Below are 25,793 nucleotides of genomic sequence, written 5' to 3' on the forward strand. Positions count from 1 at the left end.
GAATGATCCGGAGGCGAAGAAGTTGAGGGCAGTGGTGACTTTGACAGCGGCGGGTAAGGCGATGCTGCTCGGGCCAGCCGGGAGCAGCTCGGCATGAAGGGGCTGCAGATGTCTGTGACTACCTGGCCACTGATTCTGAGCCTCCTCTGCTCCTCATGGAGGTCCAGGAAGCTGAGCCTCGGTCTGTAGACCCTGTGGCGACGGTAGTGCCTCCTGTAACGTCGCTCTCTCTGTTGTTGCCCTCAGTGCTCTTGTGCAGGTGCCTGTGGTGCAGCACTGTGTTGTGGAGCTCCACGTGGCAGAGGTGGACACCGTGCCTGGCGAGGCTGGTGATGTTGCTCGTCCTCGGATGAAGTGGTGAATGCAGCCATGGCGCCCCCCCATCCTGACGGTGTGAGTTTGAGGGGGACCGCAAAGTATTTAAATATGTTTGCACAGCAGAGTTTTGGGTGGAAAAGTAAGAATTTTGAGTGAAAAGACAAAGGTCTTGCAGCCAAAACTTTGTCTGAAGTGACAGAGTGCTCTGTTGCAATAAATGAGGTTTTCTCCCCAAATTAGCATTTGCATCGCCCACTGGCTGCTGGCTGAAACATGTCTGTTGCAACAGGGAGTGTTTCCCACAGCACGGGAAACATGCTGAGGATCCTTCAAAATCGCACCCCTGCCAAAATGTCTAGTCAATCAAGTAGTTCAAATACCTCAACTATCGGAGAAACTATGCAAATTATCATCCCGCCGGCTTTAATTGCCCGCGCACTCGGCCGCGTCACTGGGGAACCCGGAAGTCAGTGGGTTGGAGCCAGACTCTGAACCCACTCGGGATTTCAGCGATTTTCGGAGCCCCTCCCCGCCCCCAACGCATCCGCTCCTTCACCCGAAAATCGGCCCCTTTGTGTCCTCCTCGCAACTTGCTTTTCCACCTATCTTTGTATCAGCAGCAAATTTGGCCACAGTACACTCTGTTCCTTCATCCAAGTCATTGAAATATATTGTAAATAGTTGAGGCCCCAGCACTGATCCCTGTGGACCAGTAACATAATAAAACGTCCCAAGGTGCTTCACAGGAGCGATTTTCAAACTTAAATCATGCATTTTCTCGTAATTTGATGCTTTGATTCAATATACTACGCCTTGTATGTCAGTAGAAATGTTCACAGCTGTCAGTATAAATATGGTAAAGCAGTTGGCAACCCTGGTTCTATATAAAATGAATGGCCAGGGGCCAGGCTTCCCCGCTTTTAAAATATCAGTGACTCCTTTCAGTAGGTAAAGGAGAGAAATCAGATCGTAAAATTGCAAACATATTGGCCGAGAAATTCAATTGTGCCCATTTTTTGGGGGGTGGGGCACTTGCTACATGCACCTGTTCACGTGGGCGCGGGGACCAGGTGAAACTGGTGCTGGCAGCTCGTTACCTTGGGTGGAAGAGGTCCAGGTCATTAATTCCCTCTTTGATGATATAACTCTCCATGGCCAGTACAGAGAAAGCACAAAGGCGGAAGATGCCATGAAACCTTCCTTTCCACTCCCCGCCAACATCCTTTCCAGACAAGTTTACCATCGACAAGTTTATTTCCTGGAACAAATGGACACCCAATGCAATCAAGGGTTGCAAACTCAAAGTCGGGAATAATGGACCCCGTGATGAGTTCAACATGCTTTTTGAGTCCAGCTCTGCCAGGAGGCATTTTTTAGCTATACATGTTAAGGTCACAGCAACATTGACCTTTGTTTGTTTATGGCTCATTTCAGATGCCTGTAGGAAAACCGATCAGGCATCAGCCAGACATCCACGTTACATTGTCTGTTTCAGGTAGTCACTGGTCCTGTCAAAACAGGTCACTGTATTTGCTTCTGTTGGACAGCCCAGCAGCAACAGTATTGTCAAAAATAACTGCGTCTGATACCGAATCTTCCAAATGATCAATGAGGTCATTAATTGCATACACCTGGCCAACAGATTATCTGCTCGCAGGAAGGACAACTTTTGCAATAGAATCCTATGATGTCCATAATCCCAATTGTAAGATCGCTAAGGTGGTTACTAAATTTCTAACCTCGTTAATATCGCCAACTTTGTATCTAGTTCATTGTTTCAATACATGGGAGATTACAGAGGGTTTGAAAGGAAGACTAGGAACTAATTGATAAGTTTAGTTATTTCCTGTTCTATACGGAGGGATAATTGCTGCCTTGTTGCCTACTCGAGTTTGTGATTTCTTAAAGGAAAAGTCTAGATGGGAGTTGCAATGCTTCACTTTTCCACGCTTGATCAAAATAACCTTTGCAATCCTAAATAAACTTTGACCCCGTTCCCATTGTGTGCTACATGACTCTGAATAAGCAAGTGACATCTTCATAGCTTGTGGTATTTTATAAAATGTTGCTAAAGTGAGGGATATTGCCACAGAGATTGAGATGGGCAGTAGGATTAATGCAGATACACAGCCTCATAAAACTCTGTTACATCTATCTATATATACTCTCTGTAATTATCTTCCTAGAGAAAGGATTATAAAAATGGTACATCACACATGCGTTTCTAGCATACTTCAAGTGTTACACTCAAGTTTCTGTCATTTTTCAAAAAAAACTTCGAAGAAACCAAGGCACTCATTTAAGTCTGAGGGGCGATTTTCATCTCACGCCCCGTTTTCAACATGAACGGGGCAGTAGTGAGACAAAAACTAAAAGAAAACCTATCGTCCACTGCGGTTTTCAAGCGGACCTCAATGTTGACGTCAGCCTATTGCATGCATGTAAATTAGGGTCCTAACAGGCACTTAGTGTGAATGTTAGATGCCTTTTGGTCTCCAACCATGTTGCTATCTCCAATTCCTCAGCCCGCCCACAAACCATGGGCGATACAAGTCGGGGAAGTGGGGGAAGGAGGGGCGGTGATGCAGCTGTTTCCAGCAATATTTAAGGGGATCCTCAGCTGCTGTGAGAAAAACACTGGAAAGTTTTGAAAGACATTTTGCCTAATTATACCACTTGGAGTGGCGATATAATGTTCTCAACTCTGAAGGAGCTTCTGGCAATGCACTTTTTTTTAAATCATGAAGGTCCCTCTGGCAATTCCTGCACCTTTAGGCAAGGCAAGGATAAACTAAAGGGGGAAATAAACTGGTATTGCTGAGGCAACAAATGATGCTTTGCTGGTAATTGTAATCAATCCCATTAAATGATTTTCACTAAGGTATTTGCCATATATCTATTTCTGTCTGGCCTTTACCAACCAAAACAGATATATCTTTACAGTATGAGCTGATTAAATGACTACTTTCAAGAATGGATAAAAATCACAATCAATGTAGTTATATTATTTTTTTTACCACAGAATTGTTGAGGAAATCATTTGGTCCTTTCAGAAAACAAATCTTCTACTAGACCTTGCATTTTACTGTTCTATTAAAAAAAGTTTTGTTCATAAGAGCTCATAGTGGTAAATCAAATCCATTTTCTTGCCACATGTTAAGTAATAAAGGAGCTGGTTGGGCTCGCCTGATGATTCGATGGATAATTGTACCATGTAGTGTGGTGCTGAGCCATATAGATGGTCAGATTTTGGAATTTTTGATATTTTGTTTTTCTTCACTGAAAGGATTTTTAGATTGAGTTATGTTTAAATGTTGTATTTTAAAATGAAGAGAATTCACGCAGGTTTTTTTTAAAAAGCCGCAAGTTGCAGACATTGAAGATGCGTATTAAAGCCGGAAAGGCTAGTTTGTGGAATTGTCGCAGCTTTCAGTCTATTCCAAACTGAAACGATGAAGGTCCATTGCCTCATCCCAGGCCCCATTAGCCAGAAAAGCCCCCATTCATCTTGAGCACAGCACAAGGTTTTCTTTAAACCCATACCCTAAGTGGGAGGAGACATCGCTGGTTATTTTGACAGGCCTATTGGTGAATCGTTGACTGGGGAGGAAGTCAGTGTCACAGCTCTCCCTGGGCTGGGGACACAGAGAGAGGACAAATCGATATATGCTCAGTCAGTTTTTTAACAAGGGCTATGAAGGACTGTCCTTGGCTGGAAGCTAAAATCCAAGAGGTCAGATTTCTGCCATTAGAAGTTGTCCAGAAAGATATGCTAAAAACAAGGAAGCCAGCCCACAAAATGGACAAGGTGCATGGAGAGAAGTAAGATTGAGTTAAGTAAGTGGAACAGAAAATTGCTGCTGCAGGACTTCGGCAGCTGCAGCAGCTTGAAAAGGCTGGTTGCCATAAGGCAGAAAAAATATTGTCTCCAAGTTCCAGTACAATATACCGATAAGGGAGGGTAAATCGATTGTCCCACAATCAATTGCACTTTCTATGTTGCACCATTTCATTTTTAAGTGACTTCCACTGGCCCTAGCAATACTGGATACCTGTTACTATGGCAGTATCATATCACTCCATCACTACCACTTAATTTGAATGTGCCCATCCATATTTATTTCGGCACGTGAGCTGCAGTCATTTGCGGTGGAAAATTTGACAGGCCGGGATCTGGCGTAATGGGTCCCTACCCAATTTTCCATTGTTGCACACTCCACTACCACCACTGCAATGACAGAGCAGATGATAACAGTGCTGTCGTCATTGCCTCAGCTTACACATGAAGAAAAGCTACCTAGGTAAAGTACCAGAAGGTTTCCACCAGTTGTAAAGCCTTATTTGGCTGTGGGTAGCCTGCCACATACAATACCCAAACAGGTCTGACATGACAAATCCTTCTGCTGTGTCACTACAAACAGTATGATATTTTCCTCTCAGTGAGAGGAATTATACATTTTTTGAGGTTTTTCGCGGTGCGTTTACCAGAAAAGTGCTTTAAATTGAACTGATAGAAAATCTGATTCTTTCATTTATATGAAATGGGAGCATTGAATGAAGCTTATATTTTTATTCTTTAAGATATTTAGAAATATATGAGTAATATTGACAATTCAGTGCCCCAGCATACAGCTACCTTCTGGTCTCAAAATGTTATTTCTAACAGTGCTGAAGATTTCTGACAGTGTTGAGGGAACTCTTTGAAAACAAGAATGCCCTCTAGTGTACAATTTTCCACTTGCTGGCTGTACATTTTCCTACCTCATTTCAAAGTGATTACAAGAAACAAATTGCCGACATCAATGTAATATTATTTTTCCATGGTTATTACACCATGAAAAGTGGAAAACACCAATTGAATCTTAAGGTTACACAATGACAGCTGCTGTGAAATGCATCAACAGAAATTATATTAAGGCTTACTCTGATCAGAGGATGCATTTCTATTGTAAAATTGGTTTCAGAAAAAGACAAAAATTGATGACAACAAATAATCACTTTGGAAAAAGTGAACACAAACTTTTACCAACACACAATTGCAGGAGATGGAAGCCATGACAGCAAGAAAGAAAGAACTCACACATAGTTTGAATGTATAGTGTCATGCAAGCAACATCCTGATATTGACATCTTAGAGAGATCTCCTACGTTGTTCACTTGCTGCTTTACAAAGATGTGGAACAGAGCTCAGCAGCCCACCAAGAGGGAACGGGAGAAGTGATGAAGATGTTTGCCCTAAGCTGCTCTTTTGCACCCCCTGGTGGTCATTGCACGGTAGCATTAGGTGAGGCTGAGAAACAGGTCACAGGAGTTTCCCTGGTCAGAGATAACGGGCATGATTTTAGCCCTGATCCAGAAAGAGGGTGGGGGGGGGAGTGGAATTCCTGACAGGAAATCAGGAAGTACGGGTTTCCCGGACGTCCTTACGATTTTGACGTAAGGACTTTGGCTTTTTTTTTTCCAGTTTCCCTCATTGACAGGCTGACTCTCAGCCAGACGGGAAAAGAAGGAGGACGTCGCGGGAGGGGGAGGCAGCCGGATGTCGCGGGAGGGGGAGGCAGTCGGAGGTCGCGGGAGGGGGAGGCAGTCAGAGGTCGCGGGAGGGGGAGGCAGTCGGAGGTCGCGGGAGGGGGAGGCAGTCGGAGGTCGCGGGAGGGGGAGACAGTCGGAGGTCGCGGGAGGGGGAGACAGTCGGACGTCGCGGGAGGGGGAGACAGCCGGATGTCGCGGGAGGGGGAGGCAGTCGGACGTCGCGGGAGGGGGAGGCAGTCGGAGGTCGCGGGAGGGGGAGACAGTCGGAGGTCGCGGGAGGGGGAGACAGTCGGAGGTCGCGGGAGGGGGAGACAGTCGGACGTCGCGGGAGGGGGAGACAGCCGGACGTCGCGGGAGGGGGAGGCAGTCGGACGTCGCGGGAGGGGGAGGCAGTCGGAGGTCGCGGGAGGAGGAGTCGTCGGACGTCGCGGGAGGGGGAGGCAGTCGGACGTCGCGGGAGGGGGAGGCAGTCGGACGTCGCGGGAGGGGGAGTCGTCGGACGTCGCGGGAGGGGGAGGCAGTCGGAGGTCGCGGGAGGGGGAGGCAGCCGGAGGTCGCGGGAGGGGGAGGGAGTCGGACGTCGTGGGAGGGGGAGGCAGTTGGAGGTCGCGTGGGGAGGGAGTCGGAGGTCGCGTGGGGAGGGAGTCGGAGGTCGTGTGGGGGGGGGGGGGGGGGGAGTCGGAGGTCATGGCAGGTGGGGGGGGTGGGGGAATCGAAGATCGTGGTGTTGGTGGTGGGGGGGGCGTTGCCATGGGTAGGCTTGTTGGGCCTGGGGGAAGCATGTGCTGCTCCGGGCCCACAAGCCGTGCTATATCGGCATTTAATGCAGTTTTGGTCCTTCTCACCTCCTCTCAGTTGGCACAATGGAGAAGGCCCAGCAATCCCGGCCCCCAGGGGCTAAAATTAAAAAAAACGTTGAAAATGGATGCCTGCTGCCTACTTAAAAGCTTTTAATGCTCTACCTGCCTCCAAAGTGCTTGTCAGTCGCCCACCCCTCATCCCATCCCCGCAAAAACCGGAAATGGGCGGGTTGGAGACGGATTATAGATTTTTACAATTGTTACTGCCCACTCCCCCCCGCCCCCCAAGCAATCAACCCACCCTTTTTTCCAGGCTAAAATCATGCCCAAAGGGCCAGATGAATTCACACCTTCATAAAAAAATAAGCATTTCAGACAACTGTTGCAGCCAGAGACAGACACCTGGAGTACGGTGACTGATTTCACAAATACTGAGGATGCAGTCTAGTGTTTGCTGGGCCAGGCCACAACCAGGTGGGATAGCACAAGGTGCCAAAAGGTGCATTTCGCCACTGTGGTGGTGGACAGCCACCTCCATAACAAACATCCATCTGAAGCACCTGTGGGACACATCCCATAAAGATTGATGTTCAGCTTTCCCTGGAACTGGAGAAATACTGGGGCCCATTCTTTAAAGGTCATTTGGCACAAACTCATCTTTCTCCAACACCCACCACCCCCCCCCCCCAAAGCCTAATTTAAATAGCAGTGTCACGTCCCGATGACATCATCACGGCGCGCTTGCAATTTTAACCACGGGCCTGTCTATGACCCACACAGTCTCTGGTCAATCAGCAAAAGCTGGGGGCAGCAAGGGTTCAGGCCCAGGAGAGTTCTTTTAAAAAAATATTTGAAGGTACCTTGTGGGCCAGGAGGAGCAGCAGTGCTTCTTGTGACCCCCTCAATTTTAACTTGGGCCTCCCCTGCCCTGGGCTCCTCCCCCGCCCTGACCGCTGACTTGCCGACCCCCCCCCCCCCTCAATCTGTAATTACCTTGCTGGGGACTATTTCACCGGTGGTGACATAATTCTCACCGGCTTGGGGCGGGAGTCAGAGTCAGGCATGCAAATGAGGGCCCGGGTATTAAAATTATGGATAAGCGACAGTCTCCCCCCCCACTCTTCCTCCCCCAGCTTCGCACGTCACTAGAGCTCAGTGCCTCGCCTGGTCAAAACCCTTCTGACTCACTAGCTACTTCTGACTCGGTGTCTGTGCTGCTGCCTATGCTAGTAGGATGCCATCAAAGAGTTGGTGAGGAGGTGGCAGCAGTCGAGACTATGGGGTCTGGCTCCAAATTTCCCGGTGGGAGTGCCTGGTTTTGGATATCCTCTTCCTACAATGCACCTTCTATGATGTGAAACACAGAAAAACTTGTTTAGCTGCCCACACTGACATTTCTCCTTGAAGAAATAGCAGCTGAGCGTAAGGGAAGTGCAAAACTTTGGGAAAGCACATAAAGTTGAAACTACCTCTGACTAGCATTTCCAGCTTCTACCACCCTTCTGTTGCCACATGGCCTCTAACCTTGCCCTCTCCCATAGGTTCACCTGTCTGCCTGTCTATGATGAGCAGTGTCTCCGCTTCATGTTACGCTCAGAGTTTCCAGTGCTCCTTCTCATCCTCTGGGCGTGTTTCTTTGGCACTCGTTGTAGTCATCGTTTTCTTTGGAGGGAGAGTTAAAGGGATGCGAGTGGCACGGATGCTTCGCCTATATGAGTGCATGCATCACATGATGATAAGATACGAAGGTGCATTGCCCCTTTAAATGAAGTCTCATTGAAGACAAGCAGCAGTACTTGTGGCGGCCAAAATGAGTTGCCAGAGTGGTTTTGAGTAAAGAAGGTGCGTGAATGTTCGCAGAGATTTCCCTTTGCAGAAGTGAGTCCCCCTGGCAGCCAGATGCTGAGAGACAAACAGTGATAGGTAAGGGGCTGAGAAAGATTGTATGAGTGGCAGAGACTGTGTATTGGCATCAGTGCCTTGATTTACCATGGCCACCCTTGAGATCATTAACCCACTTCCTGAGCTGCGTGGCACTTCTTGGAGTGGTGCAGGTTGCACTGACTGTCTCTGACTTCCCTCCAGACAGCCTGCACTACCCTCTTATCAGGCTTCCTGCCTTCAGTGCCCAACATTCTGCCTCTTCTGGTCCTCACTTCAGCCAGCAGCACCTCCAGGGATGAATCTAAGAATCTGGAGGACCTTGCAGCAGATGGGCAAGCCCCCTCAGCCGAGGATGCTGCTCCTGCTTCTTCAGACATTGCTGCCATTCCTCTTCTTCTTCTTCCTGCTCTTCAGAAAGTGATGCTCCCCTTTAACTGATTGCACCTTTTAAAAGGCTGCATCAGAACTGTATTTCCTTCCCTCCCTGTGGCTGTAAAGCTATCAGGAGTGGTATTACCACTCCAACTCCACCCTGCATAACAAACAAGGGCCCTGGTGGAAAATTGCAGTGGGTTAGCAGAAGACTCACATTGGTGCACAGCATTCCCGCTCTGTTGCTAACCTGCCAATGGGAGAAGAATTCAGCCCATCATGCTGTAAATTTTCTAAAACATTGCTAAGTGACTGTGTCTTTTAATCTAGCACCTTTTGTATAAACTGTAGCTTAGGCAAAACAGTGATCTATTTTCATTAGAAAACCAACATAAGTATTTTTTCTAAAAGTTATCGTTATTCAAGAGTGCAGACAACGCAGTAAATTATCTTCGAGAAACATCTTTGTTAGTTTCCACGGTATTAATTTTCCCATATGATATATATTCCTTTGCAATCAGGAAATCCAGAAAAAAACATTTTGATTTCACAGTTCGAGTTATGCACTATCTCTAGATCTCGAGACATGCAATTGAGGGTGGATTGGGTTAATACTGATCAACAAACTGGAAAGATAAAACACATTTAAAAGCCCAGGAGTCCTACACCTTCACACATGCCAGCAAGATATGTGATAAAGAACCTTCTGCTTTGTGACCTCCCCAGTATAGAACCTTCCTTACACCTTCTATGGGATCTAGTCTACTGAGGACAGAATACCATTAACATTTTTATTTCAAGCAGATGTAAACAGACTTCTCCTGCAGCCTAATTTGTACTACCATCAATATATTTTCATCCCTATTGATTCTACATCTCTATCCGAAGCCACCTCAATGTCCTCATCCCACTGGGAGATATGTGTTTTACCTTGGACGATGTCAGGTGGCGAAGTATTTATCTGGACTAGTTCGATTGTACATGCCTATGCAGCTTAATGTGAGTCAACCTTTCACCGGCCCTCTTCAACAGACATGCTTGTAATTGAAATTATCTTCAGAACTGGGCTTATGCCAAACCATATGTTTCTTTCAAATAAGCAAAGAAACCAAACATATGTTCAGAATATAGCTTCATGATGGTGTGAATATTAACTTGCTCCAATGCACCTGAATAAATGAATCAACCCTCTCTCCCCCTCCCACCACATACGCACAAGTTAAAGCATTGTGGTCGGCAAACTCAAAATAACAAAGCTGCCCACTTTCAAAACAGTCCCGTAAGGAGTCCTGCAAATGGGACTCTCCATGTGACACTGTAGGATAGTGCACAGAGTACAACATTTGAACTCAGCCTCCTACTTAGCAGCTCCAAATCAGCTAGGCCACTTGAGAAGATAAAGTGATTTTCTCATAAAACAAAGGCCCTGAATTTCCTCGATGTCCATAGCACTGTTATAGTGCCAGGAAATAGCACCACTCACAGAGAGTGTAGCATGGAGCTTTTCTGGGTAACTTCATTTGCATATGAAATGGTGTTAGTGGTGGTGTGATAGGGCGGTAAATTGAGCCGTGTAGCGCAAGTTGTTACGGCGCTACATGGTCTCTCAAACATCCAAGATGGCATCTTGGCTGTGCACGCACGTTTCCAGCATTACGTGCACCAGACGCCATCTTGGTAGAGGAGTTAGCCCATGCACAAACAGCAAACGCCAGAAGCAAGTAAAGTAAGGAGAAATTGGATGCAGTCAGTGTGCAATGCTGATTTAAAGTGATTGACAACATTTTGGGCACTTAACGCTCATCTAAATGCACCGACTTAACCATGACCATCTGAACGTGTCTTAGAGTGCCTGGAGGACCACTACCAGCGTTATTTAAAGGGACCACGCAGGATTTACATGTTAGTGGCTGGATTATTGCTTCTGGCTGCAGAGACATTTGTACCTGTTTTTGGAGGTCCCCTATACTTGAATACTAGGACTAGGGGACACAGCCTAATATTTAGAGCCAGGACTTGCAGGAGTGAAGTTTGGAAACTCTTCTACACGCAAAGGGTGGGAGAAGTTTGGAACGCTCTTCTGCAAATGGCAGTTGATGCTAGCTCAATTGTGAATTCTAAATCTGAGATTGATAGATTTCTATGAACCAAGGGTATTAAGGGATATGGGGCTAAGGCGGGTACATGGAGTTAGGTCACAGATCCACCATGATCTCACTGAATGGCGGAACAGGCTCGAGGGGCTAATGCCACTGCCACTTGCTGCCTCCTGATAAGCGCCACCTTCTTCAGCAAGAAAGTGGAGCATGTGTCTAGGTGATGTGCCGGCCATGGTTGAATAGCTGCCAGTGTGTGTGGCCTGTGAGTTGCGGGTGGGTGGCTTGCAACAATGGTAATGTGTAAGGGTGAGAGGAAGCATCTGAGTTGAGTACTGATGGAAAGAGTTTGTTGGTATGTGGGTGATGGGGGGTGTAGTGGGTGGAGCAGTGGATGCGGCTAGTGGTGCAGTTGGTAGGAGATGCCACTTGACAGTTGACCTCACTCACCTTGACCACTCATGTCAATGCATTGAACTTTTTCCTGCACTGCATCCACGTTCATGGTGGGAGGTGTGGAGGATGTGCCCTCTTGCCAGTGGAGACTGAGGAGAGAGCTGCCAGTGACTTCTGGGATGCAGAACTCATGGCTACTCATCTAAAAAAAAAGGACGTTTGAGGAACATCCTACGTATTTCAAATGGAAAATATATTTTTTGATTACTGTACATTTTGCACTTAGCTTGTACTTTGTTGTTTGTAGGCATTAAAGTAATTTTTGAAAGAGTGGATTGCACTGGTGTGTACATTTATACACAGATGATGAATATTGGCACAGTCCTGTTGGAACATTGCGGACTGCATAGCAGTCACGTGTTAAGGCTGGTAGTGGTTTCAAGGAAGATCGCTTTCTTGGCAACTGGCAAAGAAGCAAGTGTTTGACTCCAGCAGCACACTGCACCATCAGTGGATGAACACCTCCTGCACAATCTGACTTCAGGTGGCTTTTGCAGAAGCCCGAGATGATCTCTCTGAACGTTCATGTTCCTGAGTTGCTGGGGCCTGCAACTCCCTTTCCTTCGCTGGATCCTCATCATCGAAACTGAATTTATGGCCTTCCTCCAGTGCAAAATTATGCAGAGCACAGCATGCTAACTTTTGAGGCACCTACTGTAGTTCTCCACCAGATCTGTGTAGGTACTGAAATCTGTTCTTCAAGTCCTATGGCCTTCTCTATCAGAGGTCTTGTTGCTGCATGGGCCTGGTTGTATGCGTCCTTTGCCTGTGTTCTCTGTTTCCTCAGTGGAGCCACAGCTGCTGGGGTTGTGCCTGGTCTCCGGGGAGCCATCTTGGACATGGTTGACATCATGAAAGAGGTCAGCAAGTGTAAAGTAGAATTATCGTGGCAGCTGCCAGCATGCCTGGTTTTCACATGCAGGATATTCTGGTTGGCATCGCAGACAATCTGGAGCATTTAATGAATGGAACTCTTCCCTGTTCACAAACGTCAATGGATATTCCTTTGCGCCTTCAGTGCCACATGTGTGCTATCTGTAGCACCTTGCCCCCTGGGAAATCAAGCCTGTGGTAGAACTCTCTGGTTCTCTCCCTCTGCTGCCTGATGCCAACGTGGATGAACTCTGCGGCTCTGCTGAACAGCACAGCTATGACCTATTGAACGGCTGTCATAATCACCCCCTCCCTAATGTTGCACAGATCGCCTGTGGCACCTTAAAGAGGATCTGGTGCTAAAAAAAAATTCAGGACATTGGTCACTTTCATTGTGATAGACACAGCTGTTGTGACAGTGGAGCATGGCTGAAGGTCTTAGCAACCTCGGTCGCAGCGATGTGCAATGGCAGCCTTACACAATCACAACTTTCAAACACACGAGTTTCTCCGAGAGGCCCTTGGAGGACCTGTGCTGCCCATATACAGTGTTGAGAGAGGCAACCTGGTGGGGTGGTGTCTTCTGCCATGTTACCTTACTCTCCTCAGCTCCAAAGTGCTGCTGTTACTCCTCCTCCTCCATTATGATGGCATCAAGAGATAGGCCGTAGGACAGAGGTTCCCAAACTGGACGAGGTTATCAGGGGGAACTCAAGGAGGACACTAGCTGTAACTCACTAACAGGTTATGTCTGTAATACATTGTTTTTGATTTTGGTGGCCCTCCCCTCAACTCTCTGGGACTGATTACTGACCCTGCTGTCTCCAAAACTCAAGCAATCCCTTGCAAACATGTTCAGTTCAGTTAAAACAAAGTTGTTTGTCACCTGTTCTGCACCTCTGGGCAGCGTAAATTTCTTTTTTGAAGTGCTGATGAGCCCTGGAGACCCCACTGCCGTAGAGAAATAAATAAATAGCAGCAATTGGTCTCCCCACCCACCATCCTCGAATCTGCTTCAGAAATTTCTAAAAAGGCTCCAAGTTCCACAGCTCTGTGGAGTATCTTTATTTTGGTGTCTGCATCAAAGTCCTCATGAGTCCTTGGGTCCCTGTGATGTTCAGAGGGAATAGATAAATTAACCTCTTAAAAACTTGTCTTGACCTCAAAAATTGCTTTATTGCCCAGTTCTTTGCACTTTTCTAGAAAGTTTACTCTGCCCTGCTTGGATTTCTTGTTGCTGCTTGTTCGGTGTCATTTTAAAATGAGAAATAAATTAAGAATGGCATCCACACTCATGGGTCCTAAATGTTTGCGCAAAAGGAAAATTAAACTTATATTTTACCTCCTGATAATTTACTGTCATAGTGGTCAGGGAATCCCTCGAATCTGCTCACAATTCATTGGTGTTACTTCATTAGAGGTTCAGTGGAAACCCCCTTTCACTCATAACTGGGGTTTCCGCCACACTGACAAAGTAGTGCCAAAGAGGAGGGAGCAGATTCAAGGAATTTCCTGGCCAGTGAGTTCTAATGATATGATTCGACTTCATATTAAAACCCAAAAGTGTAAGGGAGCAGAACTAAAACAGCTAAAGTGACAAAACTGCTGAAGTATTTTTTTTATTTATTCGTTCACGGGATGTGGGCGTCGCTGGCGAGGCCAGCATTTATTGCCCATCCCTAATTGCCCTCGAGAAGGTGGTGGTGAGCCTCCTTTTTGAACCGCTGCAGTCCGTGTGGTGACGGTTCTCCCACAGTGCTGTTAGGAAGGGAGTTCCAGGATTTTGACCTAGCGACGATGAAGGAACGGCGATATATTTCCAAGTCGGGATGGTGTGTGACTTGGAGGGGAATGTGCAGTTGGTGTTGTTCCCATGTGCCTGCTGCTCTTGTCCTTCTAGGTGGTAGAGGTCGCGGGTTTGGGAGGTGCTGTCGAAGAAGCCTTGGCGAGTTGCTGCAGTGCATCCTGTGGATGGTACACACTGCAGCCACAGTGCGCCGGTGGTGAAGGGAGTGAATGTTTAGGGTGGTGGATGGGGTGCCAATCAAGCGGACTGCTTTATCTTGGATGGTGTCGAGCTTCTTGAGTGTTGTTGGAGCTGCACTCATCCAGGCAAGTGGAGAGTATTCCATCACACTCCTGACTTGTGCCTTGTAGATGGTGGAAAGGCTTTGGGGAGTCAGGAGGTGAGTCACTCGCCGCAGAATACCCAGCCTCTGACCCAGTTATGAGTATTCTGGGTTACCAGCTGTATCTACACTAACAATAATTATGCAAAAGTACTGTTAGAAAGAGGAATTTCAGCCAGAAAGGCTTGGGAATCTCCGCCAAAAGGGAATCCCATACCTGGTCAAACTACACAGGGGTGGATTGAGACTGTAGGGAGGTGAAGTGCAGTGTCAGTGAGCAAAACTGTGGAAAAATAAAGGTTGAAAAATAATTTGTGAAGCTAGAATTCAGCAAAGCAAGTTTGGGGACTCTTCAAAGCTCTCATGATCCTCATTACCGCTTTAATCTGGTGACTGAGGAAATGGTTGCACCTGGTTTAGATGGGTTTAATTTACTCAAAGTGCAGTAGTGACGTGAAAACAGGAAATTCTCATACGTAGCTCCTCCAGGCGATTGGCACCGCTCTGCAAATGAGCCCTGTGGGGCTTGGGTGGGCTGATTCTCAAAGCTGCCAAAAAGATTGAGGAAATTTGTGTTTAGTGCAAAAAAACATTGAGGAAATTTGCAGCGTAATGCACTGAAATGCAAATTTCTTTCATCTTTTCAACACGATAACAGTGTAATTAGGGCATTACTACCGAAGATCTCACAGAATTTCACCCCCAAAATCTCAAGGGATACTGTATAAGAAAAATAATCCATATAATCTACTGGTATAAAAAAAAATCTAACAGAAAAAGCAGAAGGAATCTCACAGAATTTCATTCTCTTTTAACATCTCACTCATGTTAGATTCTTCAGCTGATTTGGATTGGAATCATCCTGTCCACAGTCATATCTTCATCCAGTTACCGTTACAGCAGAATGGTTATTTTTTTCAGAACCCTTTTTTTTAAACACACACATTAACTGCTATTCCACATAACTGTCAGCAAACCTGAAAAGATATTTACATTTGTACTATCACCAAGTCACACAGTTAAATGTTCCAAATGGTGCAACTACATCACTGGTGCAAGCTGCATTATCTGAACACAATACCAAACTCCCACTTAAGGAATTTTCATAATGGCAAACAGCCATTTCAGAAGGGAGGTAGAGACAATTCGCACAGTATAATGAGATTCATTAAGACACCTTCTACATTTACATTAATGTTCAAAAAATGAAATAAGACTTCATTATTTTTAAATGTCCCCACAGATGGTAGAAACGGAATTCACAACAGGGGTATGCTCCTCACTAAGTGCCCTCCACGTAGCATATAATATATGGTCAGTATGAAATGTCACCATTTTTGCTCAATTAGCATAATTATTTCAATGCTAAGATATTTGGCCCATTGCCATGCTTATAAATCAGAGACAATCTGAAATCCATTAAATGTGATCATTGAGGATTATGTCAAAAACCAGATAAAAGCCAAGAGCCAGTGAAAGTTTTGTACAATGTGAAAGGTGCACTTCCAACACTGAAAAACACCATTCTGCTTTTTGTTTTACTTTTCTAGGTCCTCATAATATTCAAGAAACATGAAAAAAGCAGGTGACCTCTCAGGGCCAAATTGCTCTTGCCACTTAAGCTAAAGCATAAAGAGTTAAACTTTCTGTTCTCAGATTAGCTTCTCATTGATCGAGCTGTGCCTGAGAAATACTCACTGATAAGTGCTGTTACGATATCCTCCATGTTCTCCAGGAAGCTGCTGAGATGCTGTGTGAAGGTGAGATGTGGAGATGTAATCTGTGACACCACTGCTGCAGCTTCTGCACGTGTGGCTTCAGAGTTTGTCTCATTAGTGAGGAGATCAGCCAAGCACAGCACACCATCCACCTAAAAGAGGAACATCATTGCAAAAAAAAAATAAATTGCTAAGTAATGTTTTAAGCCATAATCTGCGTGTAAAGTGCTTCCTGGCTTGACTCCTCGCTCTAATTTTAAGATTATGCTCCCTTCTTCTGGATTCCCCCACCAGAGGAAATTATTTCTCCATATTCACCCTTTCAAATCCCTTTATCATTTTAAAGACTTCGATTAGATCAGCCTTCAATGTTCTAAACTCAAGGGAATACAAACCAAGTATATGCAATCTGTCCTCATAATTTAACCCTTTAAGCCCTAATATCATTCTAGTGAATCTGCATTGTACCCGCTCCAAGGCAGAGGTTTGGTGCCCAAAACTGAAGACACTACTTCAGATGAGGTTTGACCAAGACTCTGTCGTGTGAGAAAAGGAACAAAAAAAGTCACAATGGTACACCACAGCCTTTTGAGATTGGTGTTGGCTAGTACCACCATCATCATCCTCATTCCTTGTCCAGCCTTGGTCTTAAGCTGCTTTGTCGACATCTCAGAATAGCCATTTTCTCCTTTAGGCGGCAGCCTCCGCCATCTCCTCTGCATTGTTTCTTCGACAGAATCCATCACTTGTATTGTCTCCAATGATGTTTGGTGCTACTAACACAAGTTTTTATTGCTGTGGACATTCCTCAGATATAGCCAATGGATTGTAGCTGTCTTGTCTTAATTTTGCAACCAGTGTATTGATTTCATAACTGATACCTTTGTTCCATTATCATTGCAGTCAGCTCACAACCAATATGTTCTGCAAGCAGAACAATTTGAAACTAAGAACCTTGAGCAATATTAAAATGCAACCCTAGATCGATTTGATTTTTGAAGTTTCTGGTGAAACAGTAAAAACAAATATTATGTCCCAGCATAGACAGCCATCAGAATATCGCTCTCCAGCCAAAAAAAAACCAAATGATGTAAAACCCTTTACGTATCTTAAGGGTCAACATCAGGTTTGAAAAAACAGAAATATACACTACCAAAAATATGCACAAATCAGGCCACAGTTGTAAACATGAGAGCCCAGACATGTCAATCAAGCTTGTCAATAATCAAACGGTTCACATTCAGATACATTTGGACTGTTTTTGCAGCAGGAAAAGTGGAAAAGGTGTAACACTGGGGCAGAATATGATATAAACAGAGCCAGCCTGAGCTAACAAGGAGATTCCCTTACACCAGGGCATGCCTCTCAGGTTGTTCCCATTTGTATTTATTTGCAATAGTGATTCAAAACATTCTGTTCAGTTTCTTTCTTTAAAAAAAAGTAAGGGACTATTATTTTGATCGTCTGTGTGCGATGTGCGCGTATGGGTGTGTGTGTATGTATTAGAGTGAGGAAAAATAAAGGTAAAGTGAAATATACTACTGAAACACAGATTTTTAGGGGGGACCTTAAGAGTGCCCAAGAAAGACAGACGACCAGGCACCTCCTAAGCTACTCCAAATCAAAAGCAAAATACCGTGGATGCTGGAAATCTGAAATAAAAACAGAAAATGCTGAAAATACTTAGCAAGTCAGGCAGCATCTGTGGAGAAAGAAACAGAGTTAACGTTTCAGGTCGAAGACCTTTCGTATTGCCAGCATTTTCCGTTTTTATTACCTTCTATTCAATAGTAACTTTAATCTCATGTTCTAAAATCAAAAATACATTTATGGATATATGAATGTAACAATCAGGCCTCACTTCAAACCTACAATCTATGATTCAAGCCTCTTGAAAGATTTGTGGTGATTTGGTCAGAAATGTGCAGACCACCCAAGTGGTCATAACTGGAAGGGCAAGGGATAGAGGCCGGCTTAACACATCATATTGATCAGTCAATGCTTCATAAGCTTTGAATCCACAATTCACAAAAGTTCACTCAGCAAAAAATGAAATGGTGCAACACAACTACTTAATCATGGTATGGAGGGAGAAAGAAAACAGGGAACTACAGACTGGTTGAAGAAGGGATCTCACTGAAACGTAAAAATTCTGACAGGGCTAGACAGACTGGATGAAGGGGGGATGTTTCCCCTGGCTGGGGGGGACCAGAACGAGGGGTCACTGTCTCAGGTTCCGGGCAGGACATTTAGGACTGAGATGCGGAGAAATTTCTTCACTCAGAGGGTGGTGAACCTGTGGAATTCTCTACCACAGAAGGCTGTGGAGGTCAAGTCACTGAATATATTTAAGAAGAAGATAGATAGATTTCTAGACACAGAAGGCATCAAGGGGTATGGGGAGAGAGCAGGAATCTGGTATTGAGATAGAAGATCATATTGATGGCAGAGTAGGCTCAAAGGGCTGAATGGCCTACTCCTGCTCCTATTTTCTATGTTTCTATGCTTCTTCATTAAAGCAACAGTGACATGCAAATTGAAGTTCTCTGTCAAAGACAGAAAGAAGAAAGAACTTGCATTTATGTATTGCCTTTCACATCCTCAGGATGTTCCAAAGCACTTCACGGCCAATGAAGTACTCTTGAAATGTAGTCACTGTTGTTTTCTACACAAACACAGCAACCAATTTGCATACAGGAAGATCCCACAAACAGCAATGAGAATAATGACCAGATAATCTGTTTCAGTGATGTTGGTTGAGAGATGAATGTTGGCCAGGACACCGGGGGAATATCTCTGCTCTTCTTTGAATATTGGCATGGAATTTTTTACATCCGCATGAGCTGACAGGAGCTCGGTTTACCATCTCATCCGAAAGAAATATACCACCGACAGTGCAGCATTGCCTCAGTACTGCATTGAAATGTCAGCCTAGATCACGTGCTCAAATCTCTGAAGTGGGGCTTGAACCCACAACCTTCTGATTCAGAGACCAGAATGCTACCAATATACAAGATGTAATATAAAACAAGGACACAGACAGTTAATTCAATAGCAACATACGTATAAATGACCCCTGTTTTAGTAATATTTGTAGAATTTACAATTTTGCGGGGTTGGGATTCAGGCTTAATATAAAAAATCTTTGACATGAGAAAACATAAGTGGCCATGAAATACCAAGAGTTTATGAATTAAAAATAAATTCCCATGTTAAAAAATACTTAAAAAAACACTTGCAAATTGTAATCCAGGTGCTATGACCTAGAGCGAAATTGTAGAATGACAGTAAGTTTAATTACCAGTGACATGCAAGGCCTATACCTTTTCACTGGAGGATTGTTTAAGATGAAACAATCTCATCCAAGCAAATTGCATCTTATGGCTGGAAGGCATATTAGAAAATATGTTTTTTCATGACTGAGTCACAGTCCCCAGGCAATATCACAATATCTTAATGAAGATTTGGGAACAAATTTCACAATCGATCACGTTATTACCAGAAAGCTTCACAGATAAAATTGATCAGCAGCCTTTTCTCTTCCTACGCCTACAAAATTTTTCAGTTAGCGAAATATGGCTCAATCACTTTGACAGAGAATACCATAATTTTATACAAGGTAATAGTCTGCAGCAAGTTCCAATGCAGTAATTCAATCAAGCATTTTCAATGGTGCCATAAATGCTTGAACGGTTTATGAACATCATTGGAACAATAAGCTTGAAGCAGTAATTTAAACCCACTCCAGGATTTCCCATTTATAGTTTTCTTTGCACGCTAAACATTTTTTTTTATAAGACATTGTCCAACAAGCATGTTGAGCACAGTAGTGATGTAGATGAAAGGATAACAAAGCTGACAGTGATATAGGAGCAATGGGTAAAGACTAGTGATTTGCCATGGAAACATTTTCCAAAATTCATGGACAGTTGTGGGTAAAATCAAGAAAATTCTGCTTGCCTAAAGCCAAGAAGGGCTGATTGGTAATTGACCCCTCTCTCTGGTTGTGCTGTATTAAAGCTACTCGCACTCTTAAACAGGCATGGTTGCTCTCTCTCCCCCCAACTACTATATTGCTCCCACGCTGCTGTTCCAACCAACTCCCATCTTTAGTCTAGATTCCCATTGCTCCCTTTCACTCAACTCCCAACTTCAATACTGGCTCCCACTGCTTTCTCCCACCCAACTCCTGACTTAAGTCCCAACTCCAGCTGCTCTTTCCCACACACTTTTGCTTAGAATAACATGATTATTAGATAGCATGTTTATTAGACGTCGTTATGCTTGGCAAAAATGCACTGGTCATAGTAGATTGTAAAGATCACAGGATTTGCCACAGTGTGTCATACTGTAACAAATCACTAGCATTAGCAATAGTTACATGGCATCACTTGATACCATATACCCTCCCCTCTTATCTTACTATTAGAATTTTTGCTATTGGATCGCTACTGGATATATTGTACAGTACATATTGCACATGTTTAACTGCACAATGGATCTTTATCCAAAGCAAAATGGCCCCGGCATGCTCCAGCCAGCTCAATTCTTTTGATGATGCAGTAAAAATTTGGGTGTTTCCCATTTTCTTAATATCCCATATCAAATTATTTGAAATTAAAGATTTCAAAACAGTTCTACAGTGACATAACCGACAAAAGCATCCTGTCCTCAACTGCTGCTGTACAAACGGAGTATCAGACAAAATCAAACACCTTCTTGGATCTTGACACGTTGACTTCAACAGTTAAAGCAAAGTACCACAAAGCCATTAATTTGAAAAGGATTTTTCCCCCCGAAGTTAAAATTCTATTATTTTAACAACCTTTAATTTCTACAATCTTTGTATTGACATTGGGGAGAATTAAAGAATTTTCATTTCTAGCACCAAATACCATTTAATTCCTATTCTACTTGCAGTGCAGCATAGGGTTTTCACTATGTTTTCAGGTCTGTATGTGGACCCATCTCACTTATAAGTTAACCACAGAGGATGAAAATGAATGTCCCTAGTATTTCACGTTGCTTTTGTTCAGGGCCAGAATTCCACAGATTATTTCTTTTTAAGTCTTAAGTTTAAATGAACTCTATTGGTACTATTTGTCCCAGGGCCAGGCAAATCCTTTGCCTCAATTTTTGCATAGGAAAAATGTTTTTTTTTAACCAAGGTTGCTGAATTTGGAGTCACCTACTCCAGTTGTTACCCGAGAGGTGATTCTTCTCTCACCCCAAGCCTCCAACCTTGCAACCTACCTCACCTTTTTAAAATCGATATTACAATGATTATTTCTGCTCTGAACTTTCCTCTATTATAGTCCCTAGGCTCCAAATGTGCCGTCCAATTTATCTTCCTCCTCCTTGCATTTTAATTTTGTTGAAATCAAGAATCATTATATTCCTTGCTTCCTTAAGCCTTCCTTTCCTCTCACAATATACTGATTTTTAAACTCCAAACTTGATGTACTTCTTGAGTTACCCCATCTTCTCGTCTTCCCTTTTAATTCATAGTCTTCTCCTGTACTGAGTCATTATCCTTTCCATAGGTGTCTCAATTTAAAAGCATTTATTCCAATTACAAACTAAAAAATACATTCATCCTGGAGCGCATTGCCCTCACACTAAAAATTCTGCCTATAATACTCTGAAACCTATATGTTCTAGTATATAAACAGGGCAGATTAGGTTGATGTATATGTTGTGAAATCATACATTAGGTTCAATACAATATTTGAGAAGAGTATATATATATATATATAAGGTTGAACACAATTCAATCATACATAAAGTACAGTGCAATACTTAAGCGTAAGTATAAGCTTCTTAAACACAATTCCATCACGTTGCACATCTAAATTGAACTATGCAATATTTTGGGGCATACCCAAATGGATTTCATTTCAGCTACCAGATACTATGAACTTAAAGCAAAATCTCAGTCTAATCTAATCCGGTCAACAGTCACTTTTATAACCCCAGATAAATGATTGCCTGCATGGAGCACTTATATAATTAGCTCTTTCATTGAGGAACTCTGGATAGGTGCCATGTTCTCATCTCAGTTCTGATTAAACCATCATTTAAATTGTCAACACCGGTACTAACTTTGCAATGGCTAGAGTAAGAGGGCAGTTTAAAACAAAACTGCAAAAAATTCTCTTCTAGCAAAGTCAGATACTCGCAACTTACCTATAATTGCAAGGTAGTGCACTATTGGAGACTCTGCTATTGGTGACAGATATTTGTGTTCTAGAGGGCCAATAGAAACTGGATGGAAATCAGCATTTATACTCAATACAGAGACTATCAGGTTTATTCATTTTTGACAAAGAAGCAGGAGGCGAAGGCAGAGATGGAGGAAATATCAATATCTTATCCCAAGTCAATTCCACCTGTTTTCTAGCTACTCAAACAGCAGCAATGGTTAGGATGATTTCTGCTTTGCGAACATAGAAAGTTACAGCGCAGAAGGAGGCCATTCGGCCCATTGTGTCCGTGTCAGCCGATAAAGAGCTATCCAGCTTAATCCCACTTTCCAGCACTTGGTCCGTAACCCTGTAGGTTATGGCACTTCATGTGCACATCCAAGTACTTTTTAAGTGAGTTGAGGGTTTCTGCCTCTACCACCCTTTCAGGCAGTGACTTCCAGACCCCCACTGCCCTCTGGGTGAAAAAGATTTCTCCTCAGCTCCCCTCTAATCCTTCTATCAATTACTTTAAATCTATGGTCCCTGGTCACTGACCCCTCTGCTAAGGGAAATAGAGTGGATAGGCAGGACCTATCTAGTCCCGTCATAATTTTATATACCTCAATTAAATCTCCCCTCAGCCTCCTCTGATCCAAAGAAAACAACCCCAGCCTATCCAATCTTTCCTCGTAGCTAAAATTCTCCAGCCCTGGCAACATCCTCATAAATCTCCACTGTACCCTCTCTAGTGCAAGCACATCTTTCCTGTAATTGTATCTCCCCCAATTACTTAATGCAAAGGAAACTGGTTAATCCCAGGATTACAGAAAGGACGGCTAGACTGCTGCTTGTGTCACCACATAAACCGTTCAAAAACACTTATACGTTAACAGCAGTTCAGGCCGCACCTTTCCACATCAAACAGCCACGCACATTGCCCCTTCTCTGCCATTAACATCCCCCATGTTGTCCCTGGGTCCCCCAGGCTGCCAAGGCCAAGGCCTCGATACCCACAGGTCTCACCCATTCAGGCGATCAATTCTCCTCTCCTCAGGGCAAAATCAAACCGAAGACAGGCATAAAGTGCAAGATTAAATTAGATTATTTCAAAGTGATTTCTCATATAAAAATCAGCCCATCATGCCTGTGCTGCTGCTAGCCCTTTAACTGGAGCTACCTACTCTAATCCCATTTTCCAGTTATAGAAATGTGTATCAAAAAAGTCCATGGTTTGTTCCCCAGTCTGTGCTGAATTAGCTGATCTCAGCCAGTTTGGCAGCAGCAGTGCTAAGATTGGCCTAAATGCCTCTGTAATAAGGGTCAAAAACAGCCAAGCATTTCTACTCCTGTAATTGTCCATTAACTTCTGCTGGAAAGTACACGTGTGTGGACATCATGTAAGGACAGGATCAAGCTATGCTATTATAGGCCCGATTTTCATTTGGGGCAGGAAAATGTGTGGGGGTGAGGGGGGAGGTGGCTGAAGAGGGCAATAAATCATCGGGCCATCCAAACCCTGAGGCCCAGGCATCATTAGCATTTCCTGACATTGAAGCCGGTAGGAATGACGTCACCACCAGCAGGTGGGAGTCAAAATTTGTAAGGGGTCAGGCCACCACCAGGGACCCACGGAATCAGCCCATAAGTAAGGAACGGGAGTGGGGGGAATAGGGAGGAGAAGCCCAGTGCAGGGGAAGCCCAAGGTTTCCCTGTGGCCTGGAGGAGCCACCTTAACCCCCTTCCTTGTACGGTTCCTGCTGGGCGGCGGGGGGGGGGGGGGGGGGGTAAAATACCCCAATGTCCCTCAAATTCAAATAATCTCATGACACTCACCATTGGGCTACGTGAAGAATGATCACTTCGGCAAGAGACAAAAGCTGGTTGCAACCCATGGAGTCGTGTCCGAGCATGAGCTAGCACCTTCAGAAGAGCAGGACAGCAAATTGTAGGGGAAAGAAGAGGAGGCAGCAATGTTTGGGAAAGATGAAAAATAAATAATTCTGACAGTTCTTGTGTATCAATCTTAGGAAAAAATGTTCTTTTACGTTAAAATGATTGACTGAACTGTGACAGTTACATTTCTTTGCTGTTAGCAAACTGGAGAGAAAGACAGAGATATACAAAAATTTGAAGCTCCATTTTCTTCCTTCCACCCCAAATGACCAAAAGCATAAAAAAAAACCATATAAAGTGAAACCACTCTATGCACAATATGAATTGTAGGTGACAACAACACCAACATCCATTTATATAGCACCTTTAACATAGTAAAATGTCACGAGGTGCTTCACGAGAGTGTTATCAAACAAAATTTGACACTTAGCCACATAAGGAGATATCAGGACAGGTGACAAAAAGCTTGGTCAAAGGGGTAGGTTTTAAGGAGCATCTTAAAGGAGGAGAGAGCAGTGGAGAGACGGAGAGGTTTAGAGAGGCAATTACAGAGCTTGGGGCCTAGACAGCTGAAGGCACAGCCGCCAATGGTGGGGCGAAGGAAATCAGAATGCACAAGAGGCCAGAATTGGATGAACGCAGAGTTCTCAGAGGGTTGTAGGAGGTTACAAAGATAGGGAGAGGTGAGGCCATGGAGAAATTTGAACACAAGGGTGAGAATTTTAAATTTGAGATGTTGCTATATCGATGTAGGTCAGCAAACACAGGGGTGGTGGGAGAACGGGACTTGGTCCGAGTTAGGATACGGGCAGCAGAGTTTGAGCAGCAGGAGGGTGGAAGGTGGGAGGCCGGCCAGGAGAGCATTGGAATAGTCGAGTCTAGAGATAACAAAGGCATGGAAGAGGGTTTCAGCAGCAGTTGGGCTGAGGCAGAGATGGAGAAGGGCGATATTATGGAGGTGGAAGTAGGCCGTCCTGGTGATGGAGAGGATATGGGGTTGGAAGCTCAGCCCAGGGTCAAATAGGACCATTGCAACAACCATGAGTCATGATGCCTTGGAGTTAGAAAGTTATGGGTTCATGCTCCATTCCAGAGACTTGGGCACACAATCTGGGCTAACACTTCAGTGCACTACTGTGGGAATGCTACCAGAGGTGCTGTCTTTTGGATGAGATGTTAACAACAGCTCCATCTGTCCTCTCAGATGGACATTAAAGATCCCATGGCACTATTCGAAGAGGAGCAGGGGAATTCTTCTGATATCCTGGCGAACATTTATCTCTCTACCAACATCACTAAAACAGATTATCTGGTCATTTATCTCATTGGCGTTTGTGGGTCCTTGCTGTGCACAAATTGGCTGCTGCATTTCCCTAAATTGTAACAGTGACTACACTTCAAAAGTAACTAATTGTCTGTGAAGCACTTTGGGTGTATTTCCTTCTTTATCAGGCCCATCAAGCTGAACCCACCCAGATATGATGCAATCAAGTACACCACTGACACATCCCCCTAAATACGCAATCTCCTCAGAAAG

General features: G+C 44.4%; 1 protein-coding gene across 1 annotated transcript in view; it reads right to left on the bottom strand.

Moving 5' to 3' along the window:
• The window catches only part of LOC137327706 (protein inscuteable homolog), a 190,514-nt gene that overhangs the window by 29,027 nt on the left and 135,694 nt on the right, over window positions 1-25,793 (bottom strand). Inside the window, exon 6 of the mRNA XM_067993505.1 lies at window positions 16,159-16,330. Coding sequence (XP_067849606.1) covers window positions 16,159-16,330 — 172 coding nt within the window. The remainder of the gene's footprint in view (window positions 1-16,158; window positions 16,331-25,793) is intronic.

Source organism: Heptranchias perlo, chromosome 12 (assembly GCF_035084215.1).
Source record: "Heptranchias perlo isolate sHepPer1 chromosome 12, sHepPer1.hap1, whole genome shotgun sequence".
Taxonomy (NCBI): domain Eukaryota; kingdom Metazoa; phylum Chordata; class Chondrichthyes; order Hexanchiformes; family Hexanchidae; genus Heptranchias; species Heptranchias perlo.